Here is a 23473-nt window from a genome sequence, read left to right on the forward strand (position 1 = left end):
GATTTTTCTTCACAATGAACTAAATCTGGTCTGATGAAAAGTCAAGATTGAAAGTTGAAACAGTTACAGCTTTGTTACAAGTGAAAACAAACTTTCATTTCTCATGTGAAGAACTTAGTGTGAAGCTGCATAGGAATGAACAGATCCTTAAAAAGATATATTCTTCAGAGAAGTACTTGCAAAATGTGTGTTAGAGTTCAGTATGTACAATATTATGTGAAAGACTACTATGCATGCGTCAGTACTGAAATTGAATTCTTAGTGGCTATAATTATATATAGGAGTTACGTGTGTTTATGCATTTAATTAAAAAAGTTAAAATACTCTAAAAATTTAGTGTGCAAAGTTGTATCATTGTATCTGCTGTTACATGTATTTTCTACATCATTTCAACGGAGAGTGACTAGGTAAGCGTTATTGGTTTTTCTTGAAATTGCCGATGTCCCCTGTTGGACCATAAAAAATCTGGTCACCCTAGTTAGTTGGGAGTAACATAAGGTCAGTCCTCCATTTTGTAAGATTATGTACAAGCATCCACATCTATGGAGGTTTAAAGAGGGCGTGTCGGCTACTATGGCTATTTGCGCCCTTTTCAGGACTGAATTTAGTAGGTAAATTATTGACTTACGTTTCCTACATTTTAATACAATTTAATTTGTCATTAAGCACCGAAGTAACATGTGTTTCTAAGCTACCATAGACATGATTTCATTTTGGAATTTATATTTTTAAACTCTTATGGTGGAGTAGCAGGGTTCATATCATAATAATGGAAAGGTGTTAACTGCAATGTGTTGTCTTAGCTCAAGCACAGAGTTCCCAGGTTGGTGTCAGTTGAATTTATGTTTTTTTTTAAGGTAAGTTAGTTAATGCATGTCGAAAAAATAAGTCATGCATTTTAGGCACTGACATAGAAAACTAAGAAAGAAAGTATTATTTTATGACAAAAACACAACTGTGGCACAAAATAAGACCATCATCTTCTATAATTGAAATAAAATAATTTAAAATTAGAAAAACACATTTTTAATAACAAGTTCATCTCTCATGCCATTGGATGACTTCCCGCAATCCCTGAGGCATGGACCATAACATAGGCCTATATGCAATTAAATCTGACCTTTCTCCTGGGACATCACAGGCATTCTAAATTAGCTATCATAATTCGTTGGCAGTTGCAGGGAATGTATGTCTTCCAAGACATTGAGGAGGACTCATTTTATTATATACAGACATTTCGGGAAATGGTCCTGCCTTTGAAAATATTTTACCAGTGTCTTAGTTCTAGGGTTTTTCTTTAAAAATCGTTTGGTGTGCCATACAACAAAAAATCGTATAAGCTTACAATCGGTAAATCAAAGGGAATGAAAAATTATACGAAGAAATCTTTTTCCTGCATTGGAGACCACTAGACCACACATGGTGTTACGAAGATACCAAGTGATGAACATTCCATTAATTCTCGAATGATTATTGATTAGGAGGCCACATACCCATCTTTCTTTGAAACAATCTGTTAACTCTACATTAAAACTTCGATTTTGACCCGAACAAGAGTCCGACCCAACCCCGGGCCATAAGCTTGAAACGGTATGGCCGTCAAATTACCCATAGTTCATCTCTTTTTCCGGTGTGTTTACCAGCTGTTTTGTTCATATTATTACGATTACAAATTGTTTCGTGTTGTGAATATTTCAAAAGTGTAGTCGAGTTCAGCAGGAGTTGTTTTTTATAAATAAGCTAATATCCTGTTCGGCTCAACTCCAGAATATGTCCGTTTATATGTCCCCCTATGCTTCAACATATGAAGGAATGCCAAAATCCTTCTTGATAAAAGAAAGAATGTAGAAATGAAGTGTTTAGTCCATGTCACAACCGTAACACTTTTAATAAATATACAGTGAAATATACATTGATATAATAATCTACTAGTAGTCCTGTTACCTCCAGATCCATTCTAATCCGTTTGCGTATGACCAAAACCGATAGTAGCAATTTAATATTTGGCAATTGGCGGTATTTCGCAGTGGATTATGGGGCGTAAAAGGTGTAGTTTGACGTCATATCCGTCGTACCGATTTCAGGCATATTTGGCTTGAAGTACTCCCTCCTTTTGTTTTTATCCTCTCAGGTCCGACGATTTTTTCTTGAGACAATTGTACTAGTGTGTTCATCGCACCAAGTATTAGCACAAACATGATGATTAATATGCTTTTTACAATAAGAATCAGCTTCTTGGCACTGTAGTCTTGAAGAAAAAGTAAAGTTCTCTGGAAAATGTCTGGTGCAGTTTCTTCTTTGTAGCTGCAACTCATATTTGTAAATTCCTTAACTTTTTTTGAAAAATCGGAAGCTGTTGGGGATGTTGTGCACAATACTTATCTCTAAATCAATAGGACTCTCCATAATCTCTTACAAATTGTCTTCAGATTCACTACAGTATATTTAGATGAAACTTTTTCACCAAGCAAAGGAACACTGAAATATTCTGACATTACATTGGCTGTTTCAGACAGTAAATCTGAATGTGAATATTTTTTTAGTGATTTGGAAATAAATTCGGATTTGGCACTGTCCTCTGTCATGTTGAAAAATAGTTGTGTGTGTCCTAAAAATACATCACAATAATTATAACATAATGATATAGGCCTCTACTTCTACTTAAAATTCCAAACTCAACAGTACCCTACTGCATAGACTAATGAATACAATAAAGCTGACTTAGATGTCCAGACAAGCATCCAATTACAACTATAGGCGACAACCTCACAATAACATCGTATGCTGATGTTTTCTACATCCTTAAACACTAGCACACAGCAGACCCATACTCATTGAGAAGCAGATAAAAGACGTAAATCATTATGCATCACTAAGTAGTCGCTTTTCTGCCTTTGTATAAACAGTGATTTGAACGTGATTCATTTGACGCACAACTTGAGCCATACAGTTGATTGTTTAGAATGTGATTGTAGCAAAGGTATCCTCCCATTGTTCTTTTAATATTATTTCGGAGACTAGAAGCTGCCAAGTGGTCCCTTTTTATATGTAACACTCTTTATGTAATAGAGTACTTTAACTGAACCATGATCCTTTCTAGTTATGCAGTAACACATGTAAGCAGAAACTGTGACACTGTACCCCAGTGACTTTTGTAATGAAATAACGTCTGTAGTTCTGTACTAAGTACTCGCTGACAGTACAAAACATCTGTCTCAGAGGAAAAAGACTATTATTCCTCCTATATTTAAGAAAACAATTTTTAAAATGTCTTTAAATAATTATTGAATTCAGGTTGACACTATTTCTACTTGCAGGATGGCGATGATGTGATTGACTAGAATATGTCTTTAAGCAAGTCAATGAAGAAGATGCTAAATTAAAAGGAGGTTAGATTTTTCATTTTATTACATTTGTCAGAAAAGACGGTGGTGGTGGTTATGGTGGTGGTGCTGATGGTGGTAGTTGTGGTGGTGGTGGTCGTGCTGGTGCTGGTGGCTGTCGGCTTTTGTGGTGGCAGCATCAGTGATGATGCTGGTAGTGATGAAAATGACAACATTAAATAAGAAGGCAATGAACTACAATGTGCTTATGTAATAATTATTGTTAAGTGTCAGTTTTGGTCTGAATTTTTTTTATTCATGCAGCTGTGGAGGTGAGGCGTATATATCTTAAATTTTAAAGTGACAACATTTGCAAACTTTATATATGGAATCAGGTGTTCCAAGCTTTATATTCCACATGAAAAGCAAGTTGACATACTGTTCAGTGGAACATTTGAAACTGGTTATTTACAAAATATGGTAGTTCTGGAATGTGCATTAAAAAAAAAGCTTGATAATATGAAGAGCAGGTAAACAAAATTCCGTCTGTTACTAGAGATAAGAATGATGCACTAATCACCACTTTCTGAACCGCTGGTAAATATTTCAGTGTTACTTTCACGTCCAAATTATTGTAACTGAAATCCAGTTATTCAGTGACGTAGATGACAAATTAGATTATGATATTTAGATTTGAAGGAAGGGAGGAGCCAAGGCTGGCTTTTCATTGGAAAGATGTCTTCTTGACACAAAAAAAAATATATATAATGGAATTTAAATCTACCTTCGTCATCAGGACTAATACAATAGAGTTTTCCCATTTTTGGTCCTTTCCGTTCACCTGAAGATGAAGATAGAGGTAGCCTTTGAAACGTCCAGTAAGAACAGAACAATGAATTACAAATTTTATAACAAAGGACAATGATCAAATTTCCTAATTTAAATGACGATCCAAATATGAGACATCCCAATATCTCAGGCCAGGGTAAGTAGCAGAAACATATGAATGAATGCCTCTGTAATACGTTTTTATAAAAAGTTTTCATTTTATGCACTTATCTGTAATTGTCATTTCCAGACATCATATCAACAAGTTATTTAATTTATCTTGATTGAAAAACGTTTGTAAGATCTATTAGAACAATTGATTGAATTGCACAACTTTGCATTAATTAAATCGAGTGTGATCTTTTTACTTTAAGGACATTTCAGAAAACACATTGTCTATGAATGCATTTGATGGTGGTATAGTTAAAACAAACATTTAGTAATTTGATACTATATTGTCCATAGTCTTGCCATCCATATACTACCGACATTTAAACCACTGAACTGTAAGTTTAAAAATTTGATGAAGTCAACATCCCGTGAATGGATTACAAAGAACAGAGAACATTTTTATTAAATATAGGACTGTGTCTTGAAATTAATTTGGGATGTCTGGCATCAGAATATTTTGAAGACAATTGTTGTGTTTGTGGTTTATTGCTCACAAGACGACATCACAATGATGAATTATGTATAGTGAAAGCTGATAGTAGTGACTGAAATAGTAACTTGTAGAATACAAAGTATAAATTAAATGTGGGAAATCAGTCACAAAATTAACTTTTTAAAGCCTATTATGCTGGTTGCAATAATTATAGGAAGAAAACCCTACATAATAATGACTTCTTGAAATGACTTGGAAGATAATTTTTGGATAAGAAATATGCAAAAAAAAAAAAAATAATAATAATAAAAGGCTTTTCAGTGTTGCAGGCTACTTTAAAATTAAACTTTTTTCAGCGAACAGGCAGCATGACATGCCATGAAGAGGAGACCAATGAGAATTTCAGCAAGATATTGAATGTGTTGATACTGCAAAAATACATTTCACTGCAATGGTATTGCAAATCATCCTTGGGAGAAGTCAAAAGAAGTCAAACTGTCGTCATTAGAACTGCTAATACTAATGGCTACTGCTGTTCCTGCTGCTAATATGACTAAAAACTACTGTGACTAAGATTATGATTACAACTACTGCTTTTGCTGCTGCTACTGCTACTACTACTACTACTACTACTACTACTACTACTACTATTCCTACTACTACTACTACTACTACTACTACTACTACAACTATTCCTACTGCTACTACTACTACTACTATTATTCCTACTACTACTATTCCTACTGCTACTACTACTATTCCTACTACTACTACTACTACTACTACTACTACTACTACTACTAATCCTACTGCTACTACTACTACTGCTACTACTACTACTACTACTACTACTATTCCTACTGCTACTACTACTACTACTATTATTCCTACTACTACTATTCCTACTGCTACTACTACTATTCCTACTGCTACTATTCCTACTGCTGCTGCTACTACTACTACTACTACTACTACTACTACTATTCCTACTGCTGCTACTACTACTACTACTACTACTACTACTATTCCTACTACTACTACTACTATTACTACTATTCCTACTGCTGCTACTACTACTATTCCTACTGCTACTACTGCTACTACTATTACTACTACTATTTGTACTACTACTACTACTATTCCTACTGCTACTACTACTACTACTACTACTACTATTCCTACTACTACTACTACTACTACTGTTATAACTAAAGCTATGACTATGTGGCACTACTTTTGGTGTGCAACATTTTTTACTGCAGCAGCAGAACTTGTGTGTCATGTTCACACATAACCAAAAGTATCATGCAGTACACAACTTTTCATGGTACATAACCTAAGAGCTGCAATAGTTGCATTAGGAGATTGCAAGTCTATTCACACACAAGACGCTACTTTTGCAGCAGCAATTCAGCTGCAGATTTGCATCTATGTTGATACTTCCTAGTGATTATGTTAAAGACAGATTTTCGTATGTTGGAATGCAAGAAAAAGCTTACTGTACTTATCAGCTGCTTCAATTATAAAACTGAGAAAAACAGCCAACTACGGAAATAGGAAGATGTTGGCTCAAAGAATGAATAAAAATAGAGAATAATATTAAGTTATTGTGTTACAACCAATCTCCTTCAAAAACTACAAAGAATGAAATGAATAATTTATTGTGGTCGCAGAGAAAGATGCAACTTTTGACATTTCTAGTAAAGCACATGAAATGTACAGAGCCAAAGTGCGATGTTGCAACAAAACAGCATTCCCCTTCCCTCACCCCAATGACAGTCAGCTGAAAGGCGGGTGGGTAGTTAGGCAGGCAGATAAATGTGGAAGGAACTTTACAGAATATATGTGTGACAAAGGTGTGTCCACTTCATGTGTGGCACTAGAAAGGCGAGTGATATATCCAATTCCCATTGGCTGAGGGATTCAGGGAGTGAATGAGATTTCAAAAATATACATTACAGAGTTGTCAAAAGTTGCTTCTTTCCTTGTGACCACAATAATATGAACTTTGTGCGTCTTAGCAAGCTTTATTTTATCTTTTGTTTTTGATTGTACTTTATTGTATTGGATCCAAAGAGAGTGTAAACAATGTTTAACATCGTCTTTCGAAATTTGCATTGCACTAGCAATTTTGCTAAAGCTAACACCTTCTCTATATTTTTTATTGTGGTAATTGACTCTTTGGAATTTCCAAATACACACTCTACATTCAATTATCTCTTATTTATTTTGGTCTCCCCATTATTATAGGAAATTGACATAAATCCATCAGAAAGACAACCATGTGCTTCAATAATAAGAAATAACACTATACTCCTAAACGGTTTTGGCAACTCTCGTGTTTGAAATTGTACTAGATGTACAAACCTGTCTTTGGACAGTTGACTAGCCAACAACAAAGTTAAAAAAAAAAAAGAGTATGTCATGACTAGGGGGCAGATGTTGACGAGCTAAAAATAGCTGGACCAATGAAATGCCCTAGAAATTAAAACAAATTACCTTAAAAGTTAACAAATGACTGCATATGGACAGATAATGAACACAAAATATTGGATAGTTTTGAAAAAAATCAGAATTACTATCGTCACTTGACTATGTTACAAACACTTCTAGTGTTGGTATAGGAGATGAGAAGGAACAATTTGTCACAGTTTACATGCTGGAAGTCCATACATGTGCTCACACCACCATGTAGTCTCTCTTACCCGTTTGCAATTTGTGAATGTTGTACAGGAGACTGGTCACACAATGATTGTTAGTATTCTACTTAAAACGAATATATTCTTTATCAAACAATGGCAGAAGTTATTCAAAGAACTTACATTATAGGAGGTGTTCGAAATGGTGTCCCTCGACCTCAATATAAAGAGTGTAATTCCGAAGTATTGACTGTCATGTCCTTCAGAAAATTCTAGTTATAACTTGGACCCTGTTGCAGGAAATCATCTCTGTTAACAGGTGTCTCGTAAATAATTTTTTGACATGGCCCCACAAGAAACAACCTAGTTGGCTTAAATCTGGGGATCACAGTGGCCAAATAACAGGACCTCCGTCTTCCAGTTCATCTTTTCAGAAAACAGTCTTTCATGTGACATTGTAACAAGTATCGTTGCCAATAAATCTGGTCAGCTTCTCTGCCACTACTTGCAGTTGAGCCATACTATAAAAAACATAAACTGAACTGGCGACCTCGAGGGCAAAGATACGTTCTATGTGAAAGTGACACCTTAGGTAACATAAGAGTTCAAGAAATATCAACCTGCTAGTCAAAAGCACCTAAACCAATGGAGGACATTGTGTCAAAAGGCTGTCCTATCGCCTATCATATAACACGGACACATTGTTTTATTAATTTTAATGACTTATGACAGTTAAATGGTATAATTCCTGACACCGGTTTCTTATGGCAAATTGTTCCTTCTGACTCCCTCTGCACTCACTGGAAGTTAATCATATAAGTTGTGGTGAATATGGGTATAAAACATGTCATCAAGCATGCTTTGCAATTTTAAATTAACCCATTAATGCCCAGCATATGATTAAAAATACGGGGTGAGAAATTTTTTTTCATTCATTTCCCTTTGACTTCAAGTTAACAATTTTTTTCACATAGGCAGTACATGGATGTGGTTTAAGATTCAGGCATTGTTGAATGCTCTGTGATCGTTTCTCTTGTTAGTATGAAGTTTCGAGTTTGGATTTTAAAGAAAAGAAAACATTGATTGGAATAAAGGTACTTATTTTCAATATAGATTATATCATGAATTATGAAACTAGTGATAATATTACTTGTTAGGTATTCGTGAATAATTCAGGCCATTTGGCGTACATGTATCTTTGTACCGAAGCATAGCAATTTCAGTTTCTAAATATGGTATGATATATCATACGCTGAGCAGTAACGATATCATTTTCTGTATATTCTGTTAGATGAATTTTCCTTGGAGCATGTGTGAAATGCACGGCAAAAAACCTACAAACTATAAGCCTAGAGTAGAGGTGTTTAACTCCAACCCCTGGAAAGAGGTCAAAGGGGTATTCTACGGAATACTGACGTATTATCCTTTCCGTGCAGGATGAGTGAGTAGGCTACTCGAGACAGTGGTGGCATTTAGCTTACTGTTGTGTATTACTCACACAATTCGAGAAACTGTAAAATATGCCGTAATGAAAGATTATCCATATATCATAGGATCTATGGAAGACATGTATCAATACCTTGGCATTTTATTTTTGTCTGGTTATCTCTAATTGCCTTCGCGAAGAATGTACTGGGAGATTCGTCCTAATAGCCATAACATTCTAGTTGCAATCTGTATCACCAGGAACAAATTTGAAACAATTCATAATTTCCTTCATTTCAATCACAATAACACAATTGACAAGAATGATAAAATATACCAACTTAGGCCCCTCTTCAATCGTCTAAATGAAATGTTCCAGAACATGGTTGACATTGTTCCAAATTCATATTCAGTTGACGAAGCATTGGAACCATATTTTTGTCATCATAGTATCCAGCAATTGATACGATGAGAAACAATCAGATCTGGGTATAAGCCTTTGTGCTTGACGATGCCTGCAGGGTACCTACCTTATAAAGTTCGAACCGTATACGGAGAGAGTCGAACAAGCACCAGGGATGACTCTAGGAAATGCTATTACATAGATGCTTTGTGTTGAATTGCTACCTGATGACAGTAACTATTTATAGACAATTATTTCACTTCCTTCGGGTTATTGTAAATATTTTCAGCAGTAAATATCACGTGCTTTGGAATTATAACAGCTGATAAAATTGAAAAGGCACCTCCAAAGGATCTGAAAAAATCTGCTAGAGGTACTTGCCATGCCATCAGAGATACATCTAGTAATCTGACGATGGAATGACAATGCTCAGTTCACTATAGCAACAAATGCAGCAACACTAGATGTAGTTTCTTTAGGCTCATGCTCATGGTGAAGCACTAAGGATGAGAGAAAAATCATTGTTCAACAACCGAAAGTTATAAAAATATATAATGCGTGTATAGGTGGTGTGGACATGTTTGGCAAATTGAGAGGACTCTATCGACTTTCACTATGGTTCAAGAAATGGTACTGGCCACTTATCAGATTTTGTATCAACGGATCAGTAGTCAACTTGTGGATGCCCTACAGACAATATCAGAAGGCAATATCTTTGCTGGAATTCACAAGACAAATTGTAAACACATTGCTTGGAACACCACTAATGGGCATTTCTAAGACTGTAACACCTAAAGGGAGAAACCAAGTTCTCAATGAAATACGTTATTATAGACTTGATCACCTAGTTGTCTGGTAAAGTACTCGGCGCAGATGTGCTTACCGTGGGAAATGTGCTAAATTATGTTGCGTTAAATGTAATGTTGATCTTCATCCTGATACTTGATGAATAGTGAATGAAGAATGAAGAAAACCGAAAAAAAAAATGTTGTTGAAGTATCTAAAATAATAATTAAAGTGATTAGACATGGATATATTGTTCAAATATTAGTTAAAAATTCCTTTCTTACATTGTAGGGGCCTATGAAGTATTTGTATGAAACTGACACTGTAACTGCCCAGCGTATGTTATATCATACAGGCCATATCTACGATACCGGAAGAGACAAAACTGAAATTTTTGTGTATTTGTACTCAGTAAGATGTAACAATTATAATATTATAAAATTATACGATTATGAATTCCTTTTTTTATCTGGGCATTAATGGGTTAATGACTCCAAAGTTATTAGTGTGTTTGTCATGAAAGAAGTGCCAGGGGCTTCCTTGAAGATTGTACAGAAATTCTAATGATATAACATTACTATTACTGATTCCTCATTAGTGTTACCATTCAGAGAACAACAAAAGTAGGGAAGGTGTTTAACAGCAGATTTTTTTTTCCTACATTTATTTTATTAAATTTTATTACTAGTTACACATAAGCTTAACTGACAGATTAAGTGTAGAGTTCAAGGGAAGATGTAGTCTCAAATACACTGTTATATGTAATTAATCAATGATCCCACAATTTTTAGCTCTCCATCTGAAATTTGGTACAGGTATTTACAATGACAGGCTCTATTATGATAGTTACAATACTTTACCATGTCAGGAAGCCTAATTACGAACCCACCTAACCTAACCTCATATCACAAAATATAAGGAACATTTTCTCACGATCTATTGAAGATGTGGTTCTAAAATTTTGTACACATTTGCTCTACATTATATGTAACAAATTCCTTCAGACAGAATTTAAAAAAATTAAATTGGTTTTTTCAAAATAAATTTAAAAGATGTAGTAGTATTTAAAATAAAATATATCATTGCTTTGCCAAAGTGAAGTTCTTTAAATATTCACAAAAACAAATTTTCTGCAGGGAAACTTGCATTATGCAATAATAAAGGAGTGTACAAAGTTTCATTACCTTATTTCAAGTAGTTTCTGAGAAAATGTTCCTTATTTATTGAAAATTGGGTACTGCGGATAGCAAGTCGTAAAGTTAGTGTTAACAGGAAAAACAAGGACATTATTTCGTCTCCCCCTGAACCCCGCAGTACCATTGTAATTCCATATGTCAAGGGTACGAGAGAGAAAGAGAGTGAGGGAGGGAGGGGGAGAGAGAGAGAGAGAGAGATATATATTTTTTTTTACTGTAACCACTGCTGCTGTTATCTTAAATTGAATGAATGTGAATTCGAGAACACAGTGGATTATGTGAAGGGTAAGGGGGAAAAAAGAGGGGAATGTCTATTTTCAGTGATTTTATGTTGTATAGCTCATTTTATTGTTGGCAACTGGGACTACAGAACTGTCCATTCACAAAGGGTTTAAATGTGAAAATGTTCATGTAAGGGAACGTTAAACATTTCATCCACTGGTTGAAAGTCACGAATGTCGGAGGTATTGAAACTTGAATTTCTCAGTAATGCTATTTTTCCTCCCTACCTTCATGTGAGAATGTGACTGTGGACAGTTTGCTTGATGCAAACTTTACATAAAATAGTAGCTTCTTCATTAGTTACGACTTGTGAATGTAAGTGTACCATTTATACAACACATCAAGACCTTGCAAGTGCACTGCCAATGTAGTTTGATCTCTTGTGTTTTCTCAAGTATTTGACAGTTGGTGGCTGTCATTCTTTCTGACTGCAGGGAATGCCCCCATTCTTTACCATAAAACTTAAAAGTTTTAGAGTGATTCGAACATTAGTTGGTGTAAATCAACCATGTGCAGTCACATGCCATGATATTAATAAGTATGCAACGTAAAAGGATAATCCAAATTTATAGGAGTAAAGACTCATATCTGCTTATGAGAAACATGAAGTGAATTAGACAGTTAATCCTGTATAACTTTACACATGAGCAATAAACTTCAACATCCCTCTCTGTGGCATCGCGGTCTAAGGCATCCTGCCTAGAACTCGCGTTACAGAATGCGCGCTGGTTCGAGTCGTCATGGGGGAAGAATTTTTATCATGAAATTTCGGCCAGTATGAGACCGGTGTCCACCCAGCATTGTGATGCACTTGGGGAGCTACGATAGCTAGCGAAATCCGGTTGCGAATGCCAGCTATAACGGCTGGGGGGATCATCGTGCTAACCACATGATACCTCCATTCTGGTTGGATGATCTTTCACCTCTCCTTCGATGTGTGGGAGTGAGACCAGCAGCTGGCTGGTCGGTCTGGACCCTTCACGGGCTGTCGCGCCACGGATTATTTAATAAACTTCCATGTGTCACATTTATCTTATCAATTATTTCACTGAGAAATTGAAATATTTGGAACTATCTTGAACTCATCTCATGGAAACAATCCCTGGCATAGCTTTCGTGACAGACATAAGTTAAAAGAGTGTTGGAAAAAGTTATGAGGAAAATATATAATGAATTGTACAATATACACTCGCTTTTACATAATATCACATAATTTGCACGCAGATACTGCTTAATTTTATTGTTATCTTTATTTCACCACTTTTAATACATTGGTTGTGTAATGTAAGTGCAAGTTTTCTTTTTTTTTTTTTATTTAAAGCGTAAATAAACACATGGAGGTATATATGAAGACAGCCCTAGTCATTTTAATGAAATTGAATTAAGGACACATTTATTACTATTTCAAATGTTTATAGATTCCAAAAACAATCCATGATAGGTGCAATAGCCACAAGCATATGGAATCAGTTGATGTGTTGTTCTTTTTATTTTTATTGTTCTCCTGAAAAATAGCAATTTTGACAATGGCTGTTTTTGTAATGTCTTCTTATGATACTGTATCTAAGCACATCACGTAGGTAGCTAGCATCCCACTTGCATGTACATACCGAAGCATTTTTTTTTTTTTACTTTACTCTGTGAAACTGATTTTCTTTCTGATTCAACAGTTAAATTCCTTAATTTATATATATTTTTTGTTGAATATCCCCTATTTTAAATACTACTTACAATAGGAAGTGCATGAATCTCTTCCATGCAGTAGGATGAAATGCAAGTTTTAAATAAGAAATTTAAATTTAGATTCTTAACAAACAATAAAATTTGCTAGAATTTTCTAAAAGAATGCATTTGGTTTAAATTAAAATATTAAAATGTATTGTCATTTCAATGCACTACTTTGTGTGTACCTGTTATGTTAGTTTACTAAATATTAAAATAGGCGCAAAAACATTTGGTAAAGTTACTGTAGTGGAAATGTACGTTTATACTCCCTCTCTTCTAAAAAAAAAAAAAAAAAAGACTTTGATACATTCTCCTACAACAGCAAGCTTCAGCCAAATGCTGACAGACAAACCAGTGATGACAGAAAAATGACATACAAGAAGACCCTTAAATAGTTTCCCTATACATGCCTGTGTTATTAATTTTAAGTATCAAAGCATACAGTAGTCAATTAAAATGATGTACCATGCTCCACATTCTGCAGTTAGTCAGCCATAGTCTGATCAGCATAATCATAGAGATTGAAAGAAATTGAGTAGGTGTCTTTGCAGGAAATATTGATATAGTGATAACTGAAGCTTATAGTTTTAGTGTACAAATGTGAACATTCATCTGAATGAAGTTTATGCATCATTTTAAATGGTTAATAGATACATATTGTGTTGTTCACAGTTTGGAATAGGGGTGGATCGCTTGTGAGACATGTTGCCATATGAGAACAAGTGTGAAAGGAATAACTACGATAAATAAAACTTCTGCGATTGTAGCAAAGTTCAGAAATTGAAAGGTATATTTGTTCAAATCTGTGATGTGTGAAGGCATGCTAAGCAGTGTTGCACATAATGTGTTCAGTTTGATATGCTTTGCTGCTGCAAAATTATTTGCAACTGTTGCTCTTCGATACTGATTAACTTGCCTTTTATGTGGAATGGCTTTTAGTAAGTCCTCCAATATGACTGGTTTGAAGATCAAAATTAATTTGTTTTGCATTACTTTAGCTTTCATACATAAATTCACTATGTACAAAGTCATTAGCAGAAAATGACATGCTATTGTTATACTTAATTATGTATTGCTGAGAGAAGTGTAATGTAACTTAACCCATTTTCATGGAGAATTACATTCTTATAAATCTGCAAACCAACTTGCCGATGAACATTTAAAGTAGTTGGTGAATTGGCTACATTTAAATACAATAGGACCTGAAATTGGAGCATTGTGATGAAGTCAGTATTTAAGTGCTGTCAGGTAGGCAGTGAGTAATTTAAATCATGAACTTGTTGATGAATGTCTAATGAAGTTGGTGATTTGTCTACAGTAAAAATACAGTAGAACCTTGCATTGTGATGAAGTAGAGTATTTAAGAGAAATCAGGAAGGCAGTGAGTAATTTAAATCATCAACTTGCTGCTGAAAGTCTAAGGGAATTGGTGAATTATCTGTAGTTAAATACAATAGAACGTGAAATTAAAGCATTGTGATGAAGTAGGGTATTCAAGAACAGTCAGGAAGCCAGTGAATAAGGATACTGTGTTATTTCAATTTTCAGCTGTAAAAATCAATTTGATTTGTGTTGAAGGAACAAGTATGAATGTGTATATCTTAGAACAGCTTATTTATTTGTTTACAGTGCTAAAATATTTTGTCTTATTTCTGAGCATGAGATTATAGTTTTTTATTGGCATTCTTAAAATTACTCTCAAGTGTGGTAATAGTAGAATTGAATTTGAGGAACTGATCGACACTGATGTGTGGTGGCATGTATCCATACAATGAGATACTGGGAGGCTCCGTGAAAGTTACAAAAATAAATTCACAACTTGAGTTGTGAAACACTTGCAGAAATATCAAAGAACTATTTATATGTATATATGAGGACTTTTTACATCAGATGAAAGTGGTGTAATGCAATTGATATTTTCCGAATATATTTATTAGTTAATGCTGAAGATGTGTTGGTGGGTTAGTAATGGAGCTGCATCTGTGTCTCTCTGTAGAAACCTGACGCTTAATATTTGGCCTACAGGTTGGCCAGTTTGATTGAAGCTCAATATTCTTCATATAGCTTGTATGTCTGGTGATCTGTGCATTTGTGTTTTCATGTGTCCATTTACCATCATCGACTCGTCCCCAATCTAGCTTTCATTGCCAAACCATAGGTCCCGTCCATTTAGATGTAGGTCGATATGGAACAGCAGGTCCCAGATCACTCAGATGCTAACTTTTTGTAAACTACACCACTTCATTTGTATAAAATTTGAAAACAAAGTATTTTAACGAGATATTTAATGTTTTTTAGAGATAAAGTGTGCAAGTGTGTTTGGTACATAATGTACATAGGTTATGTCTATTGGAGCATGGTCGTCAGTCTGACAGTGTTTCAGTGTTACCTTTCTTATCTTAAAAGAGGCCGAATCCATAATTGGATTAGAATAATATTCCATTTTCCTTGTATACTGATCTGTATGCAACTTGCATTCCCTATATCTTGTTACCCCTGACAGATGCATTGTTTTCTTTGATTTTGGTTCTCCATTTTCAGGCCAGAGAAATATGAAGGAATACAACTTACGAAACTGGAAAAAGATTAATTCTCTTCATTTCTTATTACGTATTAAACTAAATTATATACATTATTCAGTTTGATTAATTTAGGATTGCATAATAGATTTTATTTTGATAAATTATTTATTAGGAGTATTAAAAAATATGTATTTAAAGTTTAGTTTCATGTGACTACCTGTAAAAGTAAAGATAGGCGTCCATATTTATTTGGTAGATTCAGATGTGTAATTTTGCACAGATTATACTGCTATTGTTACGAATAGGTATGATACAAAGAGTTTACTCCTCTTGTCTACTTACAAAGTTAGACCAGTCTGAACTGTAAATATTGCACATGCAGTGCGTTCAATGATGTATATCTGTAAAATATTTGGGTATACTGATGCTTTATTGTTAATGCAGCCATGTTTATGTTTGTAAGTAGAAGAACTGTGATTAATATGATAATGTGAATTATACTTGAAGAGCCTAGTTTCCTTTGCAACGATATTTGTTTGAATGGAAATCGAGCCTTTTTAGTCAGCTCAGAGTGTGAAAAGAGAATTTACGAAGAGTAGTGTAATTTTATTGTAAGTAAATATGTATTATGAGAGGTATGCAGAGAGTTAGATTGGAGAATGTAGGCAGTTGCTCAGGAAATAAGGCTACAGAGTTTTTTCGAAGGTGCTCTCTTCAATTTCATATACATTTGTGTTACAAAATAATATCCTCCCTGTCCTCCCTCATTTGTCATCCTTTATTGTTGTCACTTGCAGCAGCTCCATTGCAGACCTGATGCTCCTCTATGTAATAAGACGAATTTCTGTGCTATTTTTAAAGATAGGATTAAATGAAAAATACAGTGTGTAAATGTATGTATATATTTTTTGTGAATTATTTTGCTTTTTACTTTCCTGGCACTGGATGCCATTTTAACTATGCAATATACAGCAGGGCTGCCAATTACCACTTGTTGTTCCCTCAACAGTGTAATGAACACATGACTACTGAAGATATTCCAGTAATAATTTCTTTAAGAATTGAATATTAAATTAAATTTAAATTTTAACTACATTAACAGATTAATTTTAGACTAAACCGAATTACTTTGATCAGTGAATGTTGTGAAGTTTACTACGACGAGTACCATGAAGATTAGGTGGAAGACAATAGAATGGTCCTTGAGGACACATTCATAACTTAAATCTCCACATTGCTGTATGGTTGGAAAATGACAACATTCACTAGATCTATGGTAATACATAAGAAACTGACAGTGGTTACTCAAGACAGTTTATACTACCTCTGTGCGCCTCTACATTTTTGTCCTCCTTCCTTATAGGATAATAGTGCACATACAGTTTCTTTTGTGTTTATGGATTGCTATCTGCTGAGTATGGAAGTGGTAAGTTCGTCCTGAAGCTCTTGATGATTATATCAGCACCAGACAGTTTGTTGCACACAATTTGCTGATAACACATATTTATAGCCAATGTATGCTCTTTCCAGTTTCTAACCTAAACTTGTTTCAATCCCAAACACTCCCTCAATATAAAAGAAATTCCGTGTGGGTTCTTTAAATATTGTCTTCCTTAATGTCAAGCAAAGCAACTTGATTTCAGGAGTCCTTTTATAAACCTTACTGATAAGAAATTGGCCTTCACATCAACTGCAAAACAATTAATTTATATTAAATAATTCTCTGTACACACACACAGATACACACACACACACACACATATATATATATATATATATATATATATATATATATATATATATATATATAACACACACACACACAGGGTAGTCGATACTGACCAAGTGCAAAAATAGCAGGATGTGAAAGGAAATCTCATAGGAAGTAAATTTGAGATAGGGACCAGATAGGTACGACCAACACATACTCAGATATTGTGAAAAGTTATCAGTAGTGAAATGGGGCAAATATGATTACCTAGAAAGAAACATTATGCAGAAGTCATGAGTTGTTATGTTGTGTAGGCTTTATAACAGATATTCGAAAATGCCTCCCTCTATCTGCATGACATAGTTGCTCATTGCTCATCGTCACTATGGCCTTGTGAAGTCTTGCAATGATTGTCTCAGGACTATCAACAGGTTCTCCTTACACAAGCTCTTACAGATAGCCCCACTGGAAGAAATCCAACGGATTTAAATCCAGAGGTCTTGTAGGCCAGTGCACTGGCAGTGCCTCCTAGTAATGGCCAGGAACTCCTTCATGCTGATACATCAAGTTTCTCTGAGTAATAAGAACATCTAAGAACTCGAAGACTGTCCCAAAGGAATGCTGTGTACAGAGCACCAGTAAGGGTTCCTGGAAACATGTACAGTCCCACAATTTTTGTACCAAGAATACCAGCCCGCAATAGCAAGCAAACTAAGAGTTGGATTTTCTTCAATCCACAATGGCTTGTAAAAACTCTTCTCCAGTTGCTGTGTGCATCAAAAGGGCACTTGACCAGCATTGGCAGAATGAACTGGGATCATGTGGCTTGTTCTCATCCAGTCATCTAATCTTCAGAACACCTCGCGGGTAGGGTGCCGTCTTCCTGGCTATTGCTCAGGATATTTCCAAACGGCAGCATTGAAGTTGTTATGACATTCCCCTAAGATGAGGTACATGTCGCAATACTCCCGTGAACTGAATGCAACCATTCTTATAGTATGTACATAATCTTGAAGTGAGGGAACATATCAGTAATCTGTTGCTTCTATAATGTTGTAGAGGACATACAAGTTGAGTACGAAGTAAGGGATGTAAACAGTTCGGGTTGGAAAAGTGTGAGTGCAATTCTAGGACATTTGTTTCCGAGCCTTAAACTGACAGATGAAAATGGCATTATGTGTGGAAAGGAGGAGAGTGATAGAAGCAAAAAGTGATTTATCATGTAAATACTCGTGTTTCATGTGACTTAAACACCAAAATGTTAAGTACCCAATTTAACTGAGGTGAAAAATTTGGAGATGAAGTATTGATTCCTATCTTAACCCAGATATTGCCGAAACTATTTTTTCTAAAAATTATAATAAAATTTCAAAAGATGATATAAAATGTCATATCGTAAGTAGTTTATTTTATAAAAGATTGTGTTGTCTACAATACATTCTTTGATAACAGTGTCCTTTTAAAAGGGCGATGGCAATTAAAGCTGCTGTATAATTTGAAATTACGTACTAAATGTAAAGAACTGAAATATTACATGAAATAGTCAATTGTTGATAATGAATAACTTTAGAAAGTATAACGAAAAGTGTAATTCATACTGTGTGTGTGGTAAATTACGAAACAGTCTTTCGGATGGAGTGAAACACAGCATTTCTTAGGTCTAAATATGAATTTGCACTTCTTGTGACACTGACAAAATTGCGTTTGTTTATCCTGATATAAAACAAGATGGTCAATTCCATAAAGTCTTGAATTGAATTTGAAGGAAAGGGGGAACTATGACCCAGTGCTGCGACCTTATTAGATCTATTGCACTGACTCTGAAGCTAGGCACATTCCCAAACTCTCGCAGTCTGACTACAGTAAGGTTTGTTGCGTACCCAGGTTTCGAGAAGGCAATCCCACTCGTCCCTAGGCCAGCCATCCCATGCGTCACCAGCCGGCATTTGGGGAATGCTGTGAAATGATGATGAAATGGAGAAATGTTGATGGAATAATGTAGATGCCTTATGAGATTGGGGAGACTGGAGAACCCCGAGAAAAACCCCAACTGCGATCTTCAGGAAGGACATAAACATTGTTTATTATTTATGCATTCTAACTTTTTGAACCACAGAAAAGGATAATACCACAGTCTAGTGGTACGAAGCTTGAGGTGATTTTTTTGCATTTCTCGCAATACAATGCTCCAAGCGGTTAGTAACTGAGAGGTTACTAGAAACAATAGACTGTGCGATAGTAGCGTCCTAGTGGCCAGCAACTAAAGTTCAACTGTCATTGGATGCATATTTCCTATGTATTGAGCTTCGTAACTGTATGTACTAGACTGATAATACTCTGTAAGATTATTATATTTTACTTATCTTGAAAGGATTTCTAAAAAAGTTATTAGATTTCGAGATTTTTCAATGTTTTAACATATTGTAACGTGAATAAAGAACTGATACGTGTTATTAATTAAAATTATGCTATTATTTTCTTACTATGTTTTTAAGATTTCAGATATTTTATTTAATATTAATATAAGACATTTTACTGAAGAATAACAAATAAAAGGAACTAATTAACAAAAAAAAAATACCTGTAGTAAAATTCTAATTTATGAAATTACATAATTGAAATTTCAGGTTTAACATCATCATCATCATCATCATCATCATCCTTCACGAATTAGGCCTCTGTAGACCTGTTTCGGCCCCATCTAGCAGTCTTCTTAACGGTCTTCCTGGTCGACGATGTCCTCTAGGTTTATATTGCATCATAATTTTTGGGATTCTTGAATTTTCCATTCTTCTTACATGATCTAGCCAATTGAATTTGTATCTGGTGATTTTTTCTTCTACTGACTCTACTTCTAATTGTTCTAAAATTTCTTCATTCCTTTTTCGGTCTAAAAGAGTATATCCTGCTGTTCTCCTGAAAAATTTCATTTCCGTTGCTTTGATTCTGTTCATGTCTTTTTTCTTTAATGTCCAAATCTCGCTTCCGTATAGAAGGGTGGGTAATGCTAGTGTATTATATATTTTTATTCTTGTAGATTTTTGTACTAATTTAGCTTTTAATGTATTGTTTATTATTCCTAGAATTTGTGTAAATTTGGTAATTTTCTTGTTCACATCTTTTTCATTTTGATAAGATATTTCACAACCCAGATAATTGAAATTTTGCACTTGTTCGAGGCATTGGTTATTGTGTATTATCTTACTTCTCACTGGGTCTTGTCCTAAAAATGCCATTACTTTTGATTTTTGTGCTGAAATTTCCATCCCAAAATCTTTTAATATTTCATTTAATGTATACAATCCTCTTTGTAAATTATCCTCTGAATTGGAAATTATGACTTGATCATCGGCATAGAGTAAGGTATTTAATGTTAGAGCACTGGTTATTTTGATTCCTGATGTGTAGATTTGGTTCCATTTTAAAATAATTTCATTTATATAAATATTAAATAAAGTTGGTGATAGTGGACAACCTTGTCGAACTCCATTATTAACTAATTTTCTTTCGGATATACAGTTATTTATTTTGACACATATTTTGCTGTCCGTGTAGATTTCTATTATATTTTGGAATAGCAAATTTGGAATATTTTTTTCTTGTAATATGTCGAATAAAAGGTCTCTTCGGACTTTATCAAAAGCTTTCACAAAATCAATAAAAGCTATATGGGTTTCTAAATTAAATTCTCTTCTTTTTTCCAACAATAGTTTGATACTAAATAATGGATCTACACATGATCTTCCTTTTCTAAAGCCATTTTGACACTCCAGAAGGAAAGTTTCAGCATGTTTTTTTTAATTTTTCATTTAAAATCCTACTAAATATCTTATAACATGTGTTGAGGATACTAATCCCTCTATAGTTTTCAACATTCTGTTTATCTCCTGTTTTATATATGGGAATAATTACACTATTTTTCCATTCTTCCATGAATATGCAAAATCACACCGTTTTATATTAACATTTTCTTATTTATTTTTTCAATGGTGAATACTTGACTTTGCTTCATAGACCCTAGCGTTCCTCCTTAGAGGAATGAGCCATACTTGTAGGTCGTTTCTGAAGAGCGTTGCCTTTGGTGCATCATAGATGATGATCTACATAGCACCAGTGTGATGAAAATGATGATTAATGTAGCAATAGTAGAATGCCAATAGGGGAAACGGGATTATCCCATGAAAACCTCCCATTCTAATACTGTCTTTCTACCGCAAATTCCACATGGGCTTGCCAGTATTTGAACCCAAGTTATCAATGTGGAAAGCAGACTCTCCAGCCATTCAGCTAACTGTGTGTCACGTATGCTGATATTATTTAATGTATAATTGTCTAAAAGTAAGAAATGACAAAATCAAAAATTATAATGTGGCAAATTGTCATAAAATGGCTGACAATAACTGATTTGAGTTCCTGTTAAGTGCTGGCACTTTGTGTTGTATTGGAACTGGGAGCATCATAGAGGTTCACAGGATAACTTTTTTTTAACTTTGACAGGAAGCACGTCTTGGTAAATACTGAAAATAAATGATGAAATGAGCGTTTGTATTGAATTTTCTCTTACAATACTTACGGCCTTACCTCATTCGTAGTGGCATCACTTTTTCTTCTGGGACAAACTGGATCATAACATTGAATTTGTTTTGTGGCATAGTTAAAGGATAAGTACTTGGTGTCATAAGGAAATGGATTTCTTCGTACTTGTTTGGTGAATTTTACAAAATCACTTGGGAGAATAATGCTTTAGCCTTTGTTCGATGCAGGCATGTACACTGTCACACTCCATTTGAATGTGTCTCTTCACGAGGCATTTTTGCATTATAGTGACATATTGAATTGAAGAATTAAAAAGAGCGTTTGATATCACGCAATTTTTGTTTTATTAAAACAATTACCACTGTATATTATGATTGGCAGTTTTAACTGTAAACAGTGGTCTTCGACATAATTTAATCGTCAAAACAGTTTGCAAATGCAGAAGTTAGCTTGCCTACGTCGGATTCGTTCCACCAATAGTTTCTGACTGATACATATCAGGATGCCTCTGATTGTGATTCTGGTCGATATGTACATCTATTATCAGACAATACATATCTCACTTGACGATATGTGTCAGAGGAAGAACAATTTTTTTTATACATCTGAAGTCTGATTAGTGGAATATGTAGCTAATCAGCGATGTATACAATGGAGGGGGAAAGGAACTGGCCACTCTACGTCATTATCTCCTGGCCTAGTTGCCTCATAAGTGGTGCAATGTTGGTATCACTTGTGTGATTCACACCTGTCTTTGGACAGTTGACTAAACTACAACATATCAGGATTATATAAGTAAAATTATGGCTTTGTCCTGTAATAAATAGCACCAGCTTGCACAAAGGGGTATATCTTTACTAACATAATTTTTTCTCATCATCTTTTTTATCCTTTTTTTTTTCTTTCTCTTATGTAATAGCTCTTTCGTTTTGCTCATAATGCTTTCTCCATTCTTCAAAAATAATATTTCCAACTTCATGGTGGCAACACACACAGTGCTTGCCCTTCCTCCATTGAAACACTTCATTAAAATATGAAATAAGTAACATTGAGGCAGTCTTTTCCTTAGCAATTTTTCAAAACACAAGTGGTATGTTCAGATGAAATATTCTGGAATTACATTGTTCTCATTTTTTCAGTGTCAGCTACATTCCTGCAAAGTTTGCAGGTTTGATCCATCATTCTAGCAGCTCATTTTGGTTTGCTAGTGGCTTTTCCGTCTTTGCTTCACTATACTAAAAGCCAGGTTATGAACCGACGAAACAGGAAGTAGTTGGATGGGCGAGAGGAAAGTGCGGGTTAGAGGGGTAGCCTGTGCAGTGATGACACGTTGAGTGTGGGGGATGGAGGGGAGAACGAGAACGGAGCTTTTCATTGGACCTCGCGTGAAAATGTCGTCTGCTAACGAAAATCTGGCAACGGAAACACGGAGACAGTGTAGCCAGTTCATTTGCAGTACCACGTGCATTATGAGTCGCATTTCGTACCAGCGT

At 34.8% G+C, this 23473-nt stretch overlaps 1 protein-coding gene across 4 annotated transcripts in view; it reads left to right on the forward strand.

Moving 5' to 3' along the window:
- LOC138707421 (protein phosphatase inhibitor 2-like) overlaps positions 1-19578 on the forward strand; it is a 30956-nt gene extending 11378 nt beyond the window's left edge. Inside the window, exons 5-6 of one of the 4 annotated variants that reach the window (XM_069836816.1) lie at positions 3318-3389; positions 19329-19578. In XM_069836816.1, the coding sequence (XP_069692917.1) occupies positions 3318-3341 (24 nt within the window). In that variant the 3' untranslated portion in view covers positions 3342-3389; positions 19329-19578. Of the gene's footprint in view, positions 1-3317; positions 3390-5111; positions 5459-13883; positions 16824-19328 lie in introns of those variants that run through there. The other 3 variants (XM_069836813.1, XM_069836815.1, XM_069836814.1) reach the window with 3 other exon arrangements.
- The last annotated feature ends 3895 nt before the right edge of the window (positions 19579-23473 follow it).

This window comes from Periplaneta americana, chromosome 10 (assembly GCF_040183065.1).
Source record: "Periplaneta americana isolate PAMFEO1 chromosome 10, P.americana_PAMFEO1_priV1, whole genome shotgun sequence".
Lineage (NCBI taxonomy): Eukaryota > Metazoa > Arthropoda > Insecta > Blattodea > Blattidae > Periplaneta > Periplaneta americana.